The 14,283-nt window shown below is 45.9% G+C and overlaps 1 protein-coding gene across 2 annotated transcripts in view; it reads left to right on the top strand.

The window, feature by feature from the left end:
• MSH5 (mutS homolog 5) overlaps positions 1-14,283 on the top strand; it is a 402,336-nt gene that overhangs the window by 125,805 nt on the left and 262,248 nt on the right. For both annotated transcript variants that reach the window (XM_069635150.1, XM_069635151.1), the window contains 2 exons: positions 1,171-1,206; positions 3,725-3,807. In XM_069635150.1, the coding sequence (XP_069491251.1) occupies positions 1,171-1,206; positions 3,725-3,807 (119 nt within the window). The remainder of the gene's footprint in view (positions 1-1,170; positions 1,207-3,724; positions 3,808-14,283) is intronic.

Here is a 14,283-nt window from a genome sequence, read left to right as displayed (position 1 = left end):
GCGTTACAGACACCCATAGCTGTTCTTCCAAGCCATGAGCAAACAGCGTGGGCCTCTGTTATAGCAAACTGTGCAGAAGGCTAGAGTTTTTCCTAAGGTCAGTGGAATACTCTTTTCCTATATCTGCATACACCCCAAGAGGGAATGTAATCTGTTGTACCTTATTCCCTTGCTACACTTGCCTACTCTTTGTTCTCTTTTACTTTCAGCTGTGTGTGTACTTATCTGTCCATCTTACTCCGGCACAACTACCCAAACCCTTCCTGGGTGTCCTGTGCCACTCTTAACAGAGTGCCATCCCGTGACAGCAGACTGACATTCACTAAATATGGAAGGTGCTCAGGGATAGTTCCCACATGGATGTGAGAAAGGGGTTTGCGATTGGCAGGCCTTCATTCCCTAAATATGGAAAGTGCTCTGGGATAGATTCCACATGGAGGAGAGAGCAGGGTTTTCGGTAGGTGGACCATCATTCCAAGAATATGGAAGGTGCTCTGGGATAGACCCCACATATGTGAGAGCAGGGTTTGTGATGGGCATGCCTTCATTCCCTAAATATGGAAGGTGCTCTGGGATAGATCACACGAGAGCAGGGTTTGCGATAGGCGGACCATCATTGCATGAATATGGAAGGTGCTGTGGTAAAGACCCCACATGGATGAGAGAGCGGGGATTGTGATAGATGGACCATCATTCCATAAATATTGAATGTGCTCTGGAAAAGATTCCACATGGCACAGAGAGCAGGGTTTGCGATAGGCGGACCACCATTCCCTAAATATGGAGGGGGCTCTGGGATAGATCCCACATGGCTGAGAGAGCAGGGTTTGCGATACGCAGACCGTCATTACATGAATATCGAAGGTGCTCTGGGATAGATCCCACATGGCTGAGAGAGCAGGGTTTTGGACAGGCAGACCGTCATTCCATGAATATGGAAAGTGCTCTGGGATACCCAACACCGAGCAACCTGCATGCTTACAGCACTCAATCACCAGCAACAGAAAGGTGCACACCCAACACATTCAGAGACTATCACCAAATCACCCTACTACACGCAGATGCACATATACCAACCAGACAAACAATCACAGCATCCATTGTATGATTATTAAAATATAAGGACAATCAGAACACAGAAACTTACGCTATTTTCCTCTTGTTTTAAAGGACCCATATTGTCAACATGGACAAAGACACATACTGGTAAGTGAACCGTGGGCTCGGAATGCAGTGGTGGGATGGTAAGAGACAGGTGGAATTTTAATGGGATGGTGGGGTGGGGAGATGGGATGGGGTAGTGGAATGGTAAGAGGATGATGGGATGGGGTGGTGGCTCGTCATATGTTTGTACTGCTGCACTAAGGGCCGGTGGGGGGAAAACTCAGCATTGTATTGCACTAAAACATTTGGAAAATATACAGTCAAGCATTGAATTCTACAGTCCGTAATTCTCACCATGTTGGCTAAAAGGCCTTATTTTTAGAAGTAGTTTTGTGGAAAAGCAAATGAAACGGTGCAGGTAATCGAGATCTGCCACAATGTCCAGAAGCAGAAAATAAATGCGCTTGCCCATCAAAACACTATATGCCACATAGAAACACTGATTGTGAGGGAAAGACGTATTGGGGCACAGTAAAATGTGTGCCTGATGTCCTGTGACACACTGGTAAACATGCCCACTGTACATTTCTAGCCAGGAGAAATTACACCAGTTTTAAAAACTAACTCATAAGAGAAAATGCAGACGACCCCACCTTCCCCAATAAACCACCAGAATTAAAGTATCTATAAACAGAATTGCTACCATCACTTTTTAAGGCCTTTACATATGTAAATGGATGTTGCTCAAATATTAGAAGCTGCTTTAAAGAATATCAGGGGTTGCTTGATAACGCTCCTGGTGCTTCATAATTATTCTCGAGGTGCTGCAGAATGTAGCCATCTGGTGCCCATCATTAATACCCCTGGTGATGAGCATTCAGCCCCTCATCCCACCCTCGACTTCAGCCAATTATGCTAGTTGAGTCCTGCAGGTCGGTACACTGTACTTAGCGGAGGACTTCAGAACTGGTCATATTACCCCAAAAGAGAGCTCCAGACCTGAGCACAGTACTTTGGGACACCAGAACTGTGCACAATGCTCTAGGGGTGTACTCTTAAGAACTGGGGAGTACTTTACAGCCTCCCTTTTCCAATTCCACCCTCCTTTATCACCTGTTCAAGGCCCGAGTGGCTGAGACATCTTGATGCAGTGAGGTCTGTTGGGGTACAGGGGGTGAGGGTGAGAGAGAAGAGTGGGTTGTGTGGTATCTGGAAGGGTAAGGTTTTAGCTGTGTAGGTATAGGCATGGTTATGGACATACATGCATAATAAGCTCACTCCCTTCATATGGACATTGTGTCACAATTTCGTCATGGCCCATTTCCTTCATAGGTGCACCGTCCCGGCATGTCCCTCTCATTTATGGATTTCCTGTCAGGACAACGTTTCCCCGATCTGGTCATCTTGTCACATTCCCAGCGTGTCTCCCCCCCTCACCCCCCCCCGATGGAAGGAATTCTTGTTAAGATAACATTCCCCTGATTGATCCTCTCACCACATTCCCAGCGTGTCCCTCACTGTGGAAGAAATTCCTGTAAGGATACAATTCTTCATATCTGATCCTCTCACCACAGACCCACTGTGTCCCTCGCCATGGAAGGAATTTCTGTAAGGATAGTATTCCTCTGATCTGACCCTCTTACCACATTCCCAACGTGTCCCCCCCTGTGGAAAGAATTCCTGTCAGGAAAACATTCCTCTGATCTGATCCTCTCTCCATAGTCCCAACATGTTCCTCCTGATTAAAGGAATTCATGTCAGGACAACATTTCCCCAATCTGATCCTCTTTCCACATTCCCAGTGTGTCCCTCCCCGTGGAAGGAATTACTGTTAGGATTGCATTCACCTGACCTGGTCCTCTCGCCACATTTCAAGCGTGTCCCGCTCCATGTAAGGAATTCTTGTTAAGATAACATTTCCCTGATCTGATTCTCTCGACACATTCCAATTGTCTCTTCCCAAGGAAGGAATTGCGGTTAGGATAACATTCCCCATATCTGATCCTCTCACCAGAGTCCCACCATTTCCCACCCCATGGAACAAATTCCTATTAGGATAGCATTCCCCTGATCTGATCCTCTCACCACATTTGCAGCATATCCCTCCCCATGCAAGGACCACCTTCCCCTAATCTGATCCTCTCACCTTAGTCCCAGAGTCCAAGTCCTCCTGTCCTCCTGGAAGGAATTCCTGTTACGAAAACCTTCCCCTAATCTAATACCCCCACAGTTCCAGCGTATTCCTCTTCCTGGAAGGAATTACTGTTATGATAACATTGCCCTGATCTGATCCTCTAACCATAATCCCAGTGTGTCCCTCCTCATGGAAGGACTTCCTGTTAGGATAACATTCCTCTGATCTGATCCTCTCACTAGATTCCCAGCGTGTTCATCCTACTGGAAGGAATTCCTGTTAGGCTTACATTCCCCCTGATCTGATCTTCTCACCATAGTCCCAGTCTGCAACGCCCCAAGCAAGGAATTCTGTTAGAATGCCTGTTTTTATAAACATTGCAACAGGGAGTACATCTGTTTCTAGGGAGTTGTACTTTAGGGAAAACCACACCCCTGAAGTGCTTCTTTAACACTGAGTTGTCACCCGACCTCTTTCTCCCCACAGCGTCCTGCAGATATTTAAGACCGAGGTGCACCCATCCGTGTACAAACTGGCTTCAGGGCTGAAGGAAGGTTTCAGTTTATATGGTGAGTCCACTGCTTTGTATTACATCAGGTTGTCTTTATATTCCTCTCTGCTATCCTCATGGTTTTACTCATCAGCTGCTGCTTCACTGCTTGTTGCTCTGGGAAAGCATGGGGTGACCACAAAGGAATCCCTCTGTCAAATCAAACATCCTAGTACTGTTGCCAAGAAGCAACAAAGTTATGTGCTTCACTTATCAATTAGTATGTGTGCGTGTGTGTAATTTGCATATGTTGCCTTAATCTTAAGTGGCTTTTCTTGTTGACATGCTCTGATGCTCTATTTATCATGAACACTAAGGTGCATCTTGGTGTAGTCTATGCAGCAAAAATGGGAAGGAACCCTGAGCCTTCACACCAATTGGAAATGTCCAGTAGTCGGATCTCTCTGCATTCTTAAATTCACACAGTACAGTGTCACAGACAGCCTTAAGTAACTCACAAGTTTGATAGATGGTTCAAGGGTTTTTATTGAGAACTCTTTAATATCTTGGTTGAAAGGGGTTTGAGACTGTTGGGTAACTTGAGTATAGGTTTTGTCTTGCTGGTTCCTCATTCTCCTCTGGGCTCGGTCCACCCTGACCCAGGCTTCCCTGCGGGCCAGGTAAGCATGAACAGTACAAACCGGTAACCTGCTACTGTCTAAAGTAGCCTCTCTACTCTGGGAGGGCCTAAAGGCCAAGGCCTTATCTAGCTTACTCCCTCCGGCGAGTACCCTACTCTAGTTTTCCTAAAAACGATGGTCTGAATGATATTCACGATTTTGCCTCTGTTTCTCAAAGGCTCTCCCTCTCCATTTCACACCTCTCCCTTGTGTTTTGCCTTCTTACTTTCTCCTCCTACTCTCTCTCGTCTTCCTTCTTCCTACTCTCCCACCTTCTCCTCTCGCCTCCTACTCCCTCTGGTCTTCCTGCCCCTCATCTCTCTCTTCCTCTCTTTCGCTCTTCCCTTCTTTCCTCTCTCTCTCCTCCCATCTCTTTCCTCCTATGTCACCCGATCGTCTCACACTCCTCTTCCGCCTATGTGTCTCTTCCTTTCACCACAACGACTCTCTCTGCCCTCCAACCTCCCCCTACAACTCCTGCCTCTTCCATTTCTATACCATTCAATACAATTGACTCATCTCTCTACCTACTCTCTCCTTCATCCTTTACACTCCCCCTCTCCTCTGCCTTCTACACTGCACTCCCCCTCACTCTCCACTGGGTACCACTGTCTCTCGCACACATTACCTCACCTGCACTCCTATCCAACTCCTCCGATAATTATTCAATACACCGCTCCACCTTTCGTCATCCTCCTGGTTTCTCTGTCCACTACACACCTCCTGACCCCATCCAAACACCCTTTACTCGCTGTGGCTCTCATGGGTCTCATGATACCAGTGCCTTCCTGCTTCTACTCTTGCCTCCTTCCCCCATTTGTTCCGCACTCTACCTTATTCAGGGGCCCACGCCTAAAGCTGTCTTTTCCTCAAGTTGGGTCATCACAGTATAATCCTACATAAACCCCTCTTAGCCCGGCCGTCTCCTTTTGGTGTGTTTTTTTTAATGGTCTCTGTGATGTTATTCTGGATGTTTGGCGTCCATTTTCTACTCCATTTAGGCTACGGTGAGTAATGCTTTTCTCATACGAGAGACACGGGAATGTCAGAATCTGTATGGGTGTTGACGGTTTGCCCCTGCGGTCCGCAGAACTTGGTAGTTCTGAAATAAATAAAAGAGAACTTGGGTCAGAATTGAGGGTGCATTGCATTTGCATTGGGTGCTTGAAAGTGGTACCGGTCTTAACAGTCAATTCACATTCTGTGGTTGCAGGAACTTGGGCCCTCCCAACTCTGGAGTAGGCTGGCCCTGGCTTATGCCCGGGTAGGTCGCATACACCCGGCTGGATTGGGACCCCTAGTCCCAGCAAACCACTAGAGGACTACAGGCGTTGCATGGTGAGACACCAAGTTAATTTCCCAGTGCGTACCAAGAGAAAACAGTCACCTAATCTTACATTTTTTGGCTGGGGATTGAAGTATCCCAGCAGAAGTAGGTCCTACCCTGCTAACTCTTTTTCACTAAAGTCGCCGTTCCAAAAAAAGAGTAAGCTTGGATGTAATGGAGTTTCTAGGCTATTTTTGCTACCCAGGAGGTTTTATTCTCTTTTTGGTCTGAGATTAACTCAGAAACATGGGAACAAATAGACACTAAACAAGTGACCTGAGGTGACAAATTAAGTACTGATGAAGTCTGAGAAGGAGCACAGGGGACTGCACTGGCCAACAAGCCTGTCCAGTATTGCAGTGATCAGGCGTTGGTTTTAGAAAGTCTTCCCAACTAGTTATCTAGGGGTTATGGTTAACAGGTAGTCAAGGCGTTGCGATCTAGGGCCTGCCTTGCTTGAATGAAGTAGTGTAGGGTTACTAGGGAACTTTGAAGGGGATATCTGGGAGACAACGAGTCATGCTTGATTTTGACAGAGCTTGCTGGCATCTCTAGGCTATGTGCTTGGGTCTAAGGCCTTTTGACGTTTTATGGCCTTTTCACCCAAAATCAACTTGATTCTCCTGATAAATACAAACAAATGAAGTCATATAGATTGTATGGCAGCCAAATTTGTATAAATATATATTTCTAAAAGAAGACCTAGTGCTGTTTACATTAAGGAGGTGCATTTTGTAGGCTGTGAACCTTAAGGAAACTAACATTGGCAAAGCCAATAGTTTTTCGCGTTTGCTGTTGATCAATGCCTTTTACATTTACAGGTATGAATCTGTGTTGGCCCCATAAAGAACAGGCATAGCCCAGAGAACATGCAAGCTGATGAATTTGTGATGTCCAGTTACCACATGACTTTTATTGCATGAGCCGTTGGCCTCTGCTGGCTGATTAAATGCTTATAAAATGTTTAATGGAAAGCTGGGGCGCAAAGCCTACAACTTACACAGCCTGCTGCGAGTGTCCTGCAGGGCCAATACTACTCTGAAATAGAATTAATATACATGATATTAGTCAATGCATGGGAGGGATGTATTGCTTGATAACTATCCTTTTCTGCAAGATGAGAATATTGCGCTGCACCAGGCCCCGTACCAGTTTAGCAGTGATCTCTATGCAAAGGGGCATCAATATATTAATGTAAAGTTGCTAGTTATATATGTTGTGATGAAGATTCGATAGCCTGAAGGACATATGCCATTTTCTGGCTGAAATTTATTTAAGCAGCATTCACAGTGAACCATTTACTTCCGGTACAACTGAATAAGCTCCTCTGCTTAGTTCTTGACTGGAAGTTTCATTCTTAATAATAGAGATTAAGTTACACGCATAGCTCGAACCTTCCTAGAAAGCGAGGCTAACAGCTGCTAAATTTACACACTGGTCCATATGCAAACACATGGGCTGGTTGTTTTAATATAATCAAGTGAAATTCTCATACATCACATTCTATGATGTTAGTATGCAGCTGTTATGGCTGTTAATAGGGAACCAGCCTATATAAATAGCGTCCCTCAATATGAGGGATGCGCCGACAATCACCTTCCCAAAATCACACGAGTATATGAACAAGGCGTCTCCTACCTGGTCTTCGGAGGGTACTCGGAGGAAGGGAGTGATTCACCTGACACCCTCTCTCGGTGCTGATCAATCGGCGCAGAGTGAAGACGCCAGGGAAACCCTCAAGGGGGAGAAAACCCTCGCTGGTGGAGTCCAACGGAGGAGAGGCTGGACGGGACAGGATACAGGTGCGTATCTCCGTAGAGTAGGTTTGGCGTTTTTATTCCTTTGTGTTGAATTCAACGTCTCCTTCCCTCAGCTGTCCGTGTTGGCTGAAAATGAGAGGGGAGAGATTATACCTGATAGAAAGGTAAGCGAGAAAGGAAAGTAGGTTCAAGCAAGTGGAACCTACCCTTGGAGTGAGACTGTATGGAGATGCGGAGAGATTGGATCCCACGTGCAGGACGAAGGTAAATATCTATGTGAAAACAGACACGTCGGTAAATGAATGCAGTTTCAAAGAGAGAAAGTATTGCGATGACGGAAGTCTACCTTCCTTTCCGTACCGTAATCCCGAATGGGTGTTGGAACTAGTATCTGAGGGCCAGGACTTGGTTTCCAACCGCAGTGGCAGTCGGGAGGTGTGGTCCGTGTGCGTGCAAGATGTGGGTTGAGCTGTGCAGAGAAAACAGAGGAGAGGGTTAACAAGCGCTAGTGGAGGGAGTATATTATGGAAGACTGATGAGTAATGCTGCCTACTTAAAGTGGAAGGGTCCCGGAGGTTTCCGTGTCGTGTTGAGCTACGAAAGTGCTGGCTCAGGAGTTCCGGGGGGTGGATGTGAGGGTTCGAAGCGTGACTTCTGTGTACAGTAGCAACGCGATGCTGTGATGGATCCGGGACCGGAAATACGTTCCTGTGATGAATGGGAGGAGCTTGGTCTGCGGTCTCCCGAAACACTGCACTGTCCACCGGTAAAACCCCGGCCATCTTGGATTGGAGAGATTGTATATTCGAGATACGCCGCCAACGGCACCAGAATGACCATCTGCCAAGAACACTATGATTGTTCGTAACAGCAGCTCCCATACAAGCTCCCCACATGCCCTTTAATTCTTTCTTTGCTTTCTTTTGCCCCATTTCCACCCCAAACAGCACCATCACGACTCAGTCAGTAGAAGGGGAAGAGAGAACAAACAAGAAAGCGACATTAAGAGAGACAGAGGGACATATGGCTGGGGAAAAGTAGAAAAGATGGATGAAGCGATACAAGGGAGAACGAGAGAGAAGGAGTTGTGACTGAAAGAGACACTGTTCCTGAGAGTTCGACTACAATGAAGGACGGCAACAAGGCCGGGGGAAGACTAGGACTAAGGACTAGGACAAAGGACAAGCACTAGGGAGCTTGAGGGCTAGGGAGAAGGAGTAGGAGTAAACACTAGGTTGAAGGACTAGAATGAAAGAGAAGGACTAGGACGAATGACTATGGTGGAGACAAATTATGATGAAGGACTTTACTGAAGAAGGAATATGGCGAAGGACCAGGTTGAAGGGGGAGGACTAGGATAGAGAAGGGCTATGATGAAAGACTCTGATGGTCTATGACGAAGGAGTATAATTGCAATGAAGGAGACAGAGAAGTAAATAGGGCTAGGACGAGGAGGAGGACTAGTACAGAGAACTATTACGAAGAAGTACTAGGATGAAGGAGAAGGGCTATGGTGAAGGACTAAAAAAAAAGAATGGTTAGTGGAAGGATACACAAAATAACAATCTGAGATACAGCCAATGCATGCCAATAGCAATCCTATATGCTATGTTAACTAAATTGCCAGTTTCTCAACACCTTTTCTATTCTCTCTCCTTTCTGTCTCAATGATTTAGGTACATGACAGTGGTAATGTTCCACCATATGTGCCAAAACCAAAAAGGTTTGTTCTTCCATTCAAATCTGAATTAAGTTAATGTTGTTCTTTCAAAGTGGATGGGAGCATTGTTTTTGAGGAAATAGTTTGTGAAAAAATGTCATTCAAGTTCCCCACCGTTTGGCCTCGCCAGGTTAGTGAGGTGGGGTGATCTCATATGGACGAAGTTGTTGTGCGTATCCAGGAATACTTTGTATCCAGGTTCATCTGAGATTTAGATGCTAACCCATATGTGAATTCATTATGGTAATAATCTATGTCCTACTGCTAAAGCATGCCTATTCTCCCTGGCGTCTTTTTGGAGATAGGTGCAAAGTCCCTCAAGTACTAAAAGAAAGCTAAAGCGGCTCCTGTCAGCCATGGCATTGGGAGACCTTCCTTGATCAATAGATTAAAGGGAGAGCCACTTTTCAAAAGAAGGCAATATGTATTTCCAGGGAAACAGATTGCAGTGTTGAGTAGTGCTCCAGCATCCTTATTCTAAACGTCATCAATCGGAGGAACATACGTTGGTCTGTTGTTACACATCATATTATTGTGTATTATGATTGCACAGTATCACAGATACGCAGCTTTGACATTGTTGCAAGCGGTTGAGAGAGCAACTCGCAGAACATGTAAGGACTCGGGTACAGTGGGATACCGGACGCTGCCTGGTACAGTACGATCGATACAAGAGGACAGCCTGGACAGGTTAATTGTAGGTTGGCTTCGGACACTGGCAGATTGGTGTTTTTAATTGGGCTAATACATATTTTTTTTAAACGCAACATTTAACAATATGGGAGCAATACTAGGAGCAACACAAGGTTGCAGGATGGAAAATGGAAGAATGGACACTGTTTACGAAAAGGTTAAAGTAAGAAATGGAAACTTTGAGACTTTTTTTAATGTATTTTTTAAAATCTACCTATTTGTATTATTATCAGAACAACATAGATATAAAAAATGACAATCTGTTTTAATAAATAGTGCAAACACATGATAATAGTTTTCACCTAACCACACATTTAATTATACATGAATGTTTGAGCTATCAGAGAGAATCGCCCGTATCACGGTCACTCCTTGATAACACCTTGCACCAGTATTAACTTTGCTGAAATAATTTCTCAGAAGCCCATCACTGCCAGGCAGGCACAGGCTGGATTACCTGCCAGACTAGTCAACTACAAGTACTCATCGTCTTAGTGGGAGAACCTGTTATATAGGGTTCCAGGGAAATGAAACCACCACCAGTCTAGTCTCTACCTGCAATCATTAAATATGGCATACTGTAGTTGCAGTTTCTTCTCACCACATGGTCAATAGGACCAGTCTACATGTGTTAAGCCATACCAGTCCCCAACGACTTCTCTTGACTGCATCGGATTGAAGCAAAGTTTCATAACCGCCGCCTTTTTCACGTAGCTAATCCACTAATAGACAGTTGATTTCTCTTCCCCCGTCATTACCTTGATATTCTGGTTTATCCTTATTGTTATTATTGGTGCTTTATATAGCACCCATACCAGACTCCTCCAGCTTCTAAGCGATTGACCCGAGTTCGATCCTATGTTGCATAGCATCATCCTGTTCCCAAGGCCCTGTATTACCCCTGAGCTATCCTGCCAGCTTGAGCTTCCCATGGCAAACATTCCCCTTCTAAACTCTCTTGTATGATCATATGTAGAAATTTTCACCTAGACATCTTCACCTTTAAATCTTTCTTAAATTAGGTACACGTTTGGTAGCCCTCCAATCTCAACTGCATATTCTTTTGCATTAGTAGTCCTGGTGAGCCATGCCAATTCCCTCTACTGCTTTTGGTTTGGAACATATGCCTGCATAGTACCACTAAGTGAAGAATTCTCAAGTCCGGTTTCCAGCACTTGAACAGGTTTGTTTTAAACTTCAGGATGACGAGTAGACAACAAAATAGGGCCTTCTTGGTGAAGGGAATTGAGGAAACAAAAATGGTGATGCATCCCGGATGATGATGGCCTTATTTCATCCCTGTGACAGGACAAGAGCCTCTTTCACAAGGTCCAAAGTAAGACTTTTCAACCATTTCCCAATAGGGTTTTAACATCACAACAGAACTAGCAGGCATTACTGTTAGGGAGATTTATCATTATTGTGCTTCATCCCCTCTCCTAGTGAGACCCCAGCACATTTTGCTGGACTTCTAGACCTGTTTCTTTCAATCCTGAATGAGTAGATTCTTTTCCCTCTCATTCATTCTTGTGGGCTCTGTCTTTTGGAACTCTATTCTTTGTATTCTACCTGTACTGTGGGGTCTGTCTGCTCCATAGCACTTAAAGGCATCTGTGTTTTACTACTGCAGCACACAGCTCCTTATGGGCAGCGTTGCTGGGGATCCTTAGGGTCCTCCTTTAAGATTATTTTTCTATATGCTTAAGTAACTACAGTTCCTAGTGTCTCTCCCAAAACTCAATAGTCAGAGATTGGCACACACCACCTTCAGTGGAGTGCCAAAGGTGTACTTAGTAACCCCCTTCTCACTGCTCCTGTGACTTTTTTAGTCACATAGACAATCACCTAGTTATGGCTGGTGGCATTGGACGTGTTCTACCAACTATTGTGTATTTTGTTATACAGCAGGCTATGTCCATAGCAGTGGTCTTCAAACTTTTTATGCCAAGGCCCCCCTGAGCAAACAATACATTTTTCGGGACCCCCCTGCCTCGCCCCTCTGTGTTGATGTTCTTTTTTTTATAGAGATAGCTGTGAAATGTGAGATGTCCATACTGGAGCACACTGGATTGTTTTATATATGAGTCTCTGACGAGCATGCCAATCAAAGAAGTTGCCTCACATTGTAAATCCACTAGGCCAGTGGTCTTCAAAAATGTTTAGCCTGGGTCCCCCTCTGAGCAAAATTTGGGCAGGCCGGGCCCCCCAAAAAATGCCAAATGTACAGTATCTATTGTGCACCGTCACTGCACCCTACTCCCAGTATAGTTCCTGGGCTCCCCACCTGCTCCCATCACAGTGGCTGGGCTCCCTCATCCCACTCCTACCCAGTACCTGAGCTCTCCCCACACTGCTCTCACCACTATCCCATGGTTCCCACCCATCCTGCTCCCACCACAGTCCCTGGGCTCCCCCATCCCGTTCCCAACACAGTCCGAGAGCCAGCGGCGGCTGGTGAATTTTTTAAGTGGAGGGGCATAACTATTTCCCCCAATAATATAGTGACCGAGCGCAGTGAGGGAGTCCGAACCAATCAAAGGGGGTTGGGGGAGTCTCCCCCCTCCCGTGATTTTTTTTCATAAACTAATGGGTTCAAATGTTGCATTATAGAGCATTCTAATAAAAAATATGGGTAAATATCCAAACAGTTTGCAATTGCTGCTGGGGAGGACCAGGGGGCAGGCATGACATGTTCTATGATAGCTGTCCAGCAGAAATATACCATCCCTGTCCCCTGGGCCCCACTAGGCCTAAGACAATCAACATGGTTATGTGTGTATGCAAGGCCCTGGGGTGCCAAGGGGGAAAGCATGGTATTTTGACTGGACATCTATGATAGAAAGCCAGTAAAAAAAATACCATCTCTGTACCCTGGGCTCCACAGCGCCTCAGAAGCAGAGCTGATTTTGGCAGGTCGGTAGGGGGATTGTGCAACAAAGCATTCACGCATCCATACACACAATTCAATAAAATAAATGAACATAAACATACCTTCTGCATTGGCTTGCATGTGGGTGCTGAAACACCCTCTTCCAGGCTGCTCTGTCCGTATGTGCGAGGAGGCACAGGAGCTCCCCCTTGCACATACAGACATGCAGTGCCCCAGCCAGCATTTCCAATGAGGTATGCAATGCTGGCGAAGCAAAACGCCCCAGCCTTGCATGGCTCAGTGAGCATGTGCGGCTGGGCGTTCAGCTGGAAAAAGCAGCTGAGGGAGTGCTCATTGTTTCACTGGGCTGGCTCCTTAGCTCCTCCATAATGGGTGAGGGGGCCACTGGGTGGGCACCCCCTCATCATTATAGATGAGTTGCCAGGCTTGGACTGGCCTCCTGGCCTGTCCCCTTCCCTTTCTCTGGTCGTGCTCTGAAACACCTGTGTACGAGCGCAATACAACTAAAATATCATATATCATATCATAGGGCAATGCCTGTACCAAAAATACTAAATGCTAGTGTGGGCCAGTCAAAATGGGCCACCTTTTTGGCCAATGTGGGACAGTTTGATTTGTTACTTCCCTACGAAGTTAGTAATTTTGACCATTGTTGCTGAATAAATATTCTATAAATATCACAATGTACTTACATTTTAACACAAAACAACCCCTTGGGTACTATTCAGTCTGTTAATGAATATCCATGTAAACTGCGGGCCACTTTTTCATTGGTGCCTGAGACAGTGTCATGCTTCAGCCCGACCATGTGGGCCGCCCCTGCCCATTTCTTCCAATGTTAAAAAAAAACAGTTTGGATACCGCTGGTCCATAGCCTCGGTAGTGTGAAATGGGGGCACCCAAGTACATACTTGTGCCTCCCTTCTTTTTTCACCATTACTAGCGTGTTTTTTCTTTGTTAGCCCTTCTTCTACCATTCTGGGAGGGGGAGGTCTGTCTGTGTGTTTTGCCTTTGGCGGGAACCCTGCCTAGGCCGCAGAGTGACTGGACAGGCAGGAAGTGGGGGATGAGCCTCCAACCCCCCTATCCTTTGTCTGCCAGAGTGCCTGAATAGGACCAGCTCCCACAGGTGGTCTTGCTGTCCTGATTGGACATCAAAAGGCCTCTTTCTGTAAAATGCAGAGAGACATTGCAGAGGAGTGTGTGCTGGAACTGTAAAAAAGGTGAGGTTTCTGGAGTGTAAAGCAAGTCAACCATAGGAAACAGAAGTAACCGAAGAAGATGACCAGAGACGCCTGCAGACCCTTTGCTATACAATGAAGCGACCACTGCTGTACTGACCCCGTTTTCTATGCGACAGAGGAGCTCTGAAGAAGACAACTCCTTCCCTTTGGCTGATGGGAACAACCAGTCCCACAACGAACTTTGAAACACGCCAGCTCCTGAGGTCCTAGGAGCTTCCAGCGCTGCGGAACCCCAATACCA

The sequence above is a fragment of the Ambystoma mexicanum genome, chromosome 13 (genome assembly GCF_040938575.1).
Source record: "Ambystoma mexicanum isolate Mex_15411 chromosome 13, UKY_AmexF1_1, whole genome shotgun sequence".
NCBI classification, from domain to species: domain Eukaryota; kingdom Metazoa; phylum Chordata; class Amphibia; order Caudata; family Ambystomatidae; genus Ambystoma; species Ambystoma mexicanum.
Note: the sequence above shows the minus strand (reverse complement) of the source record. Positions and strands in the feature narration are given on the sequence as shown.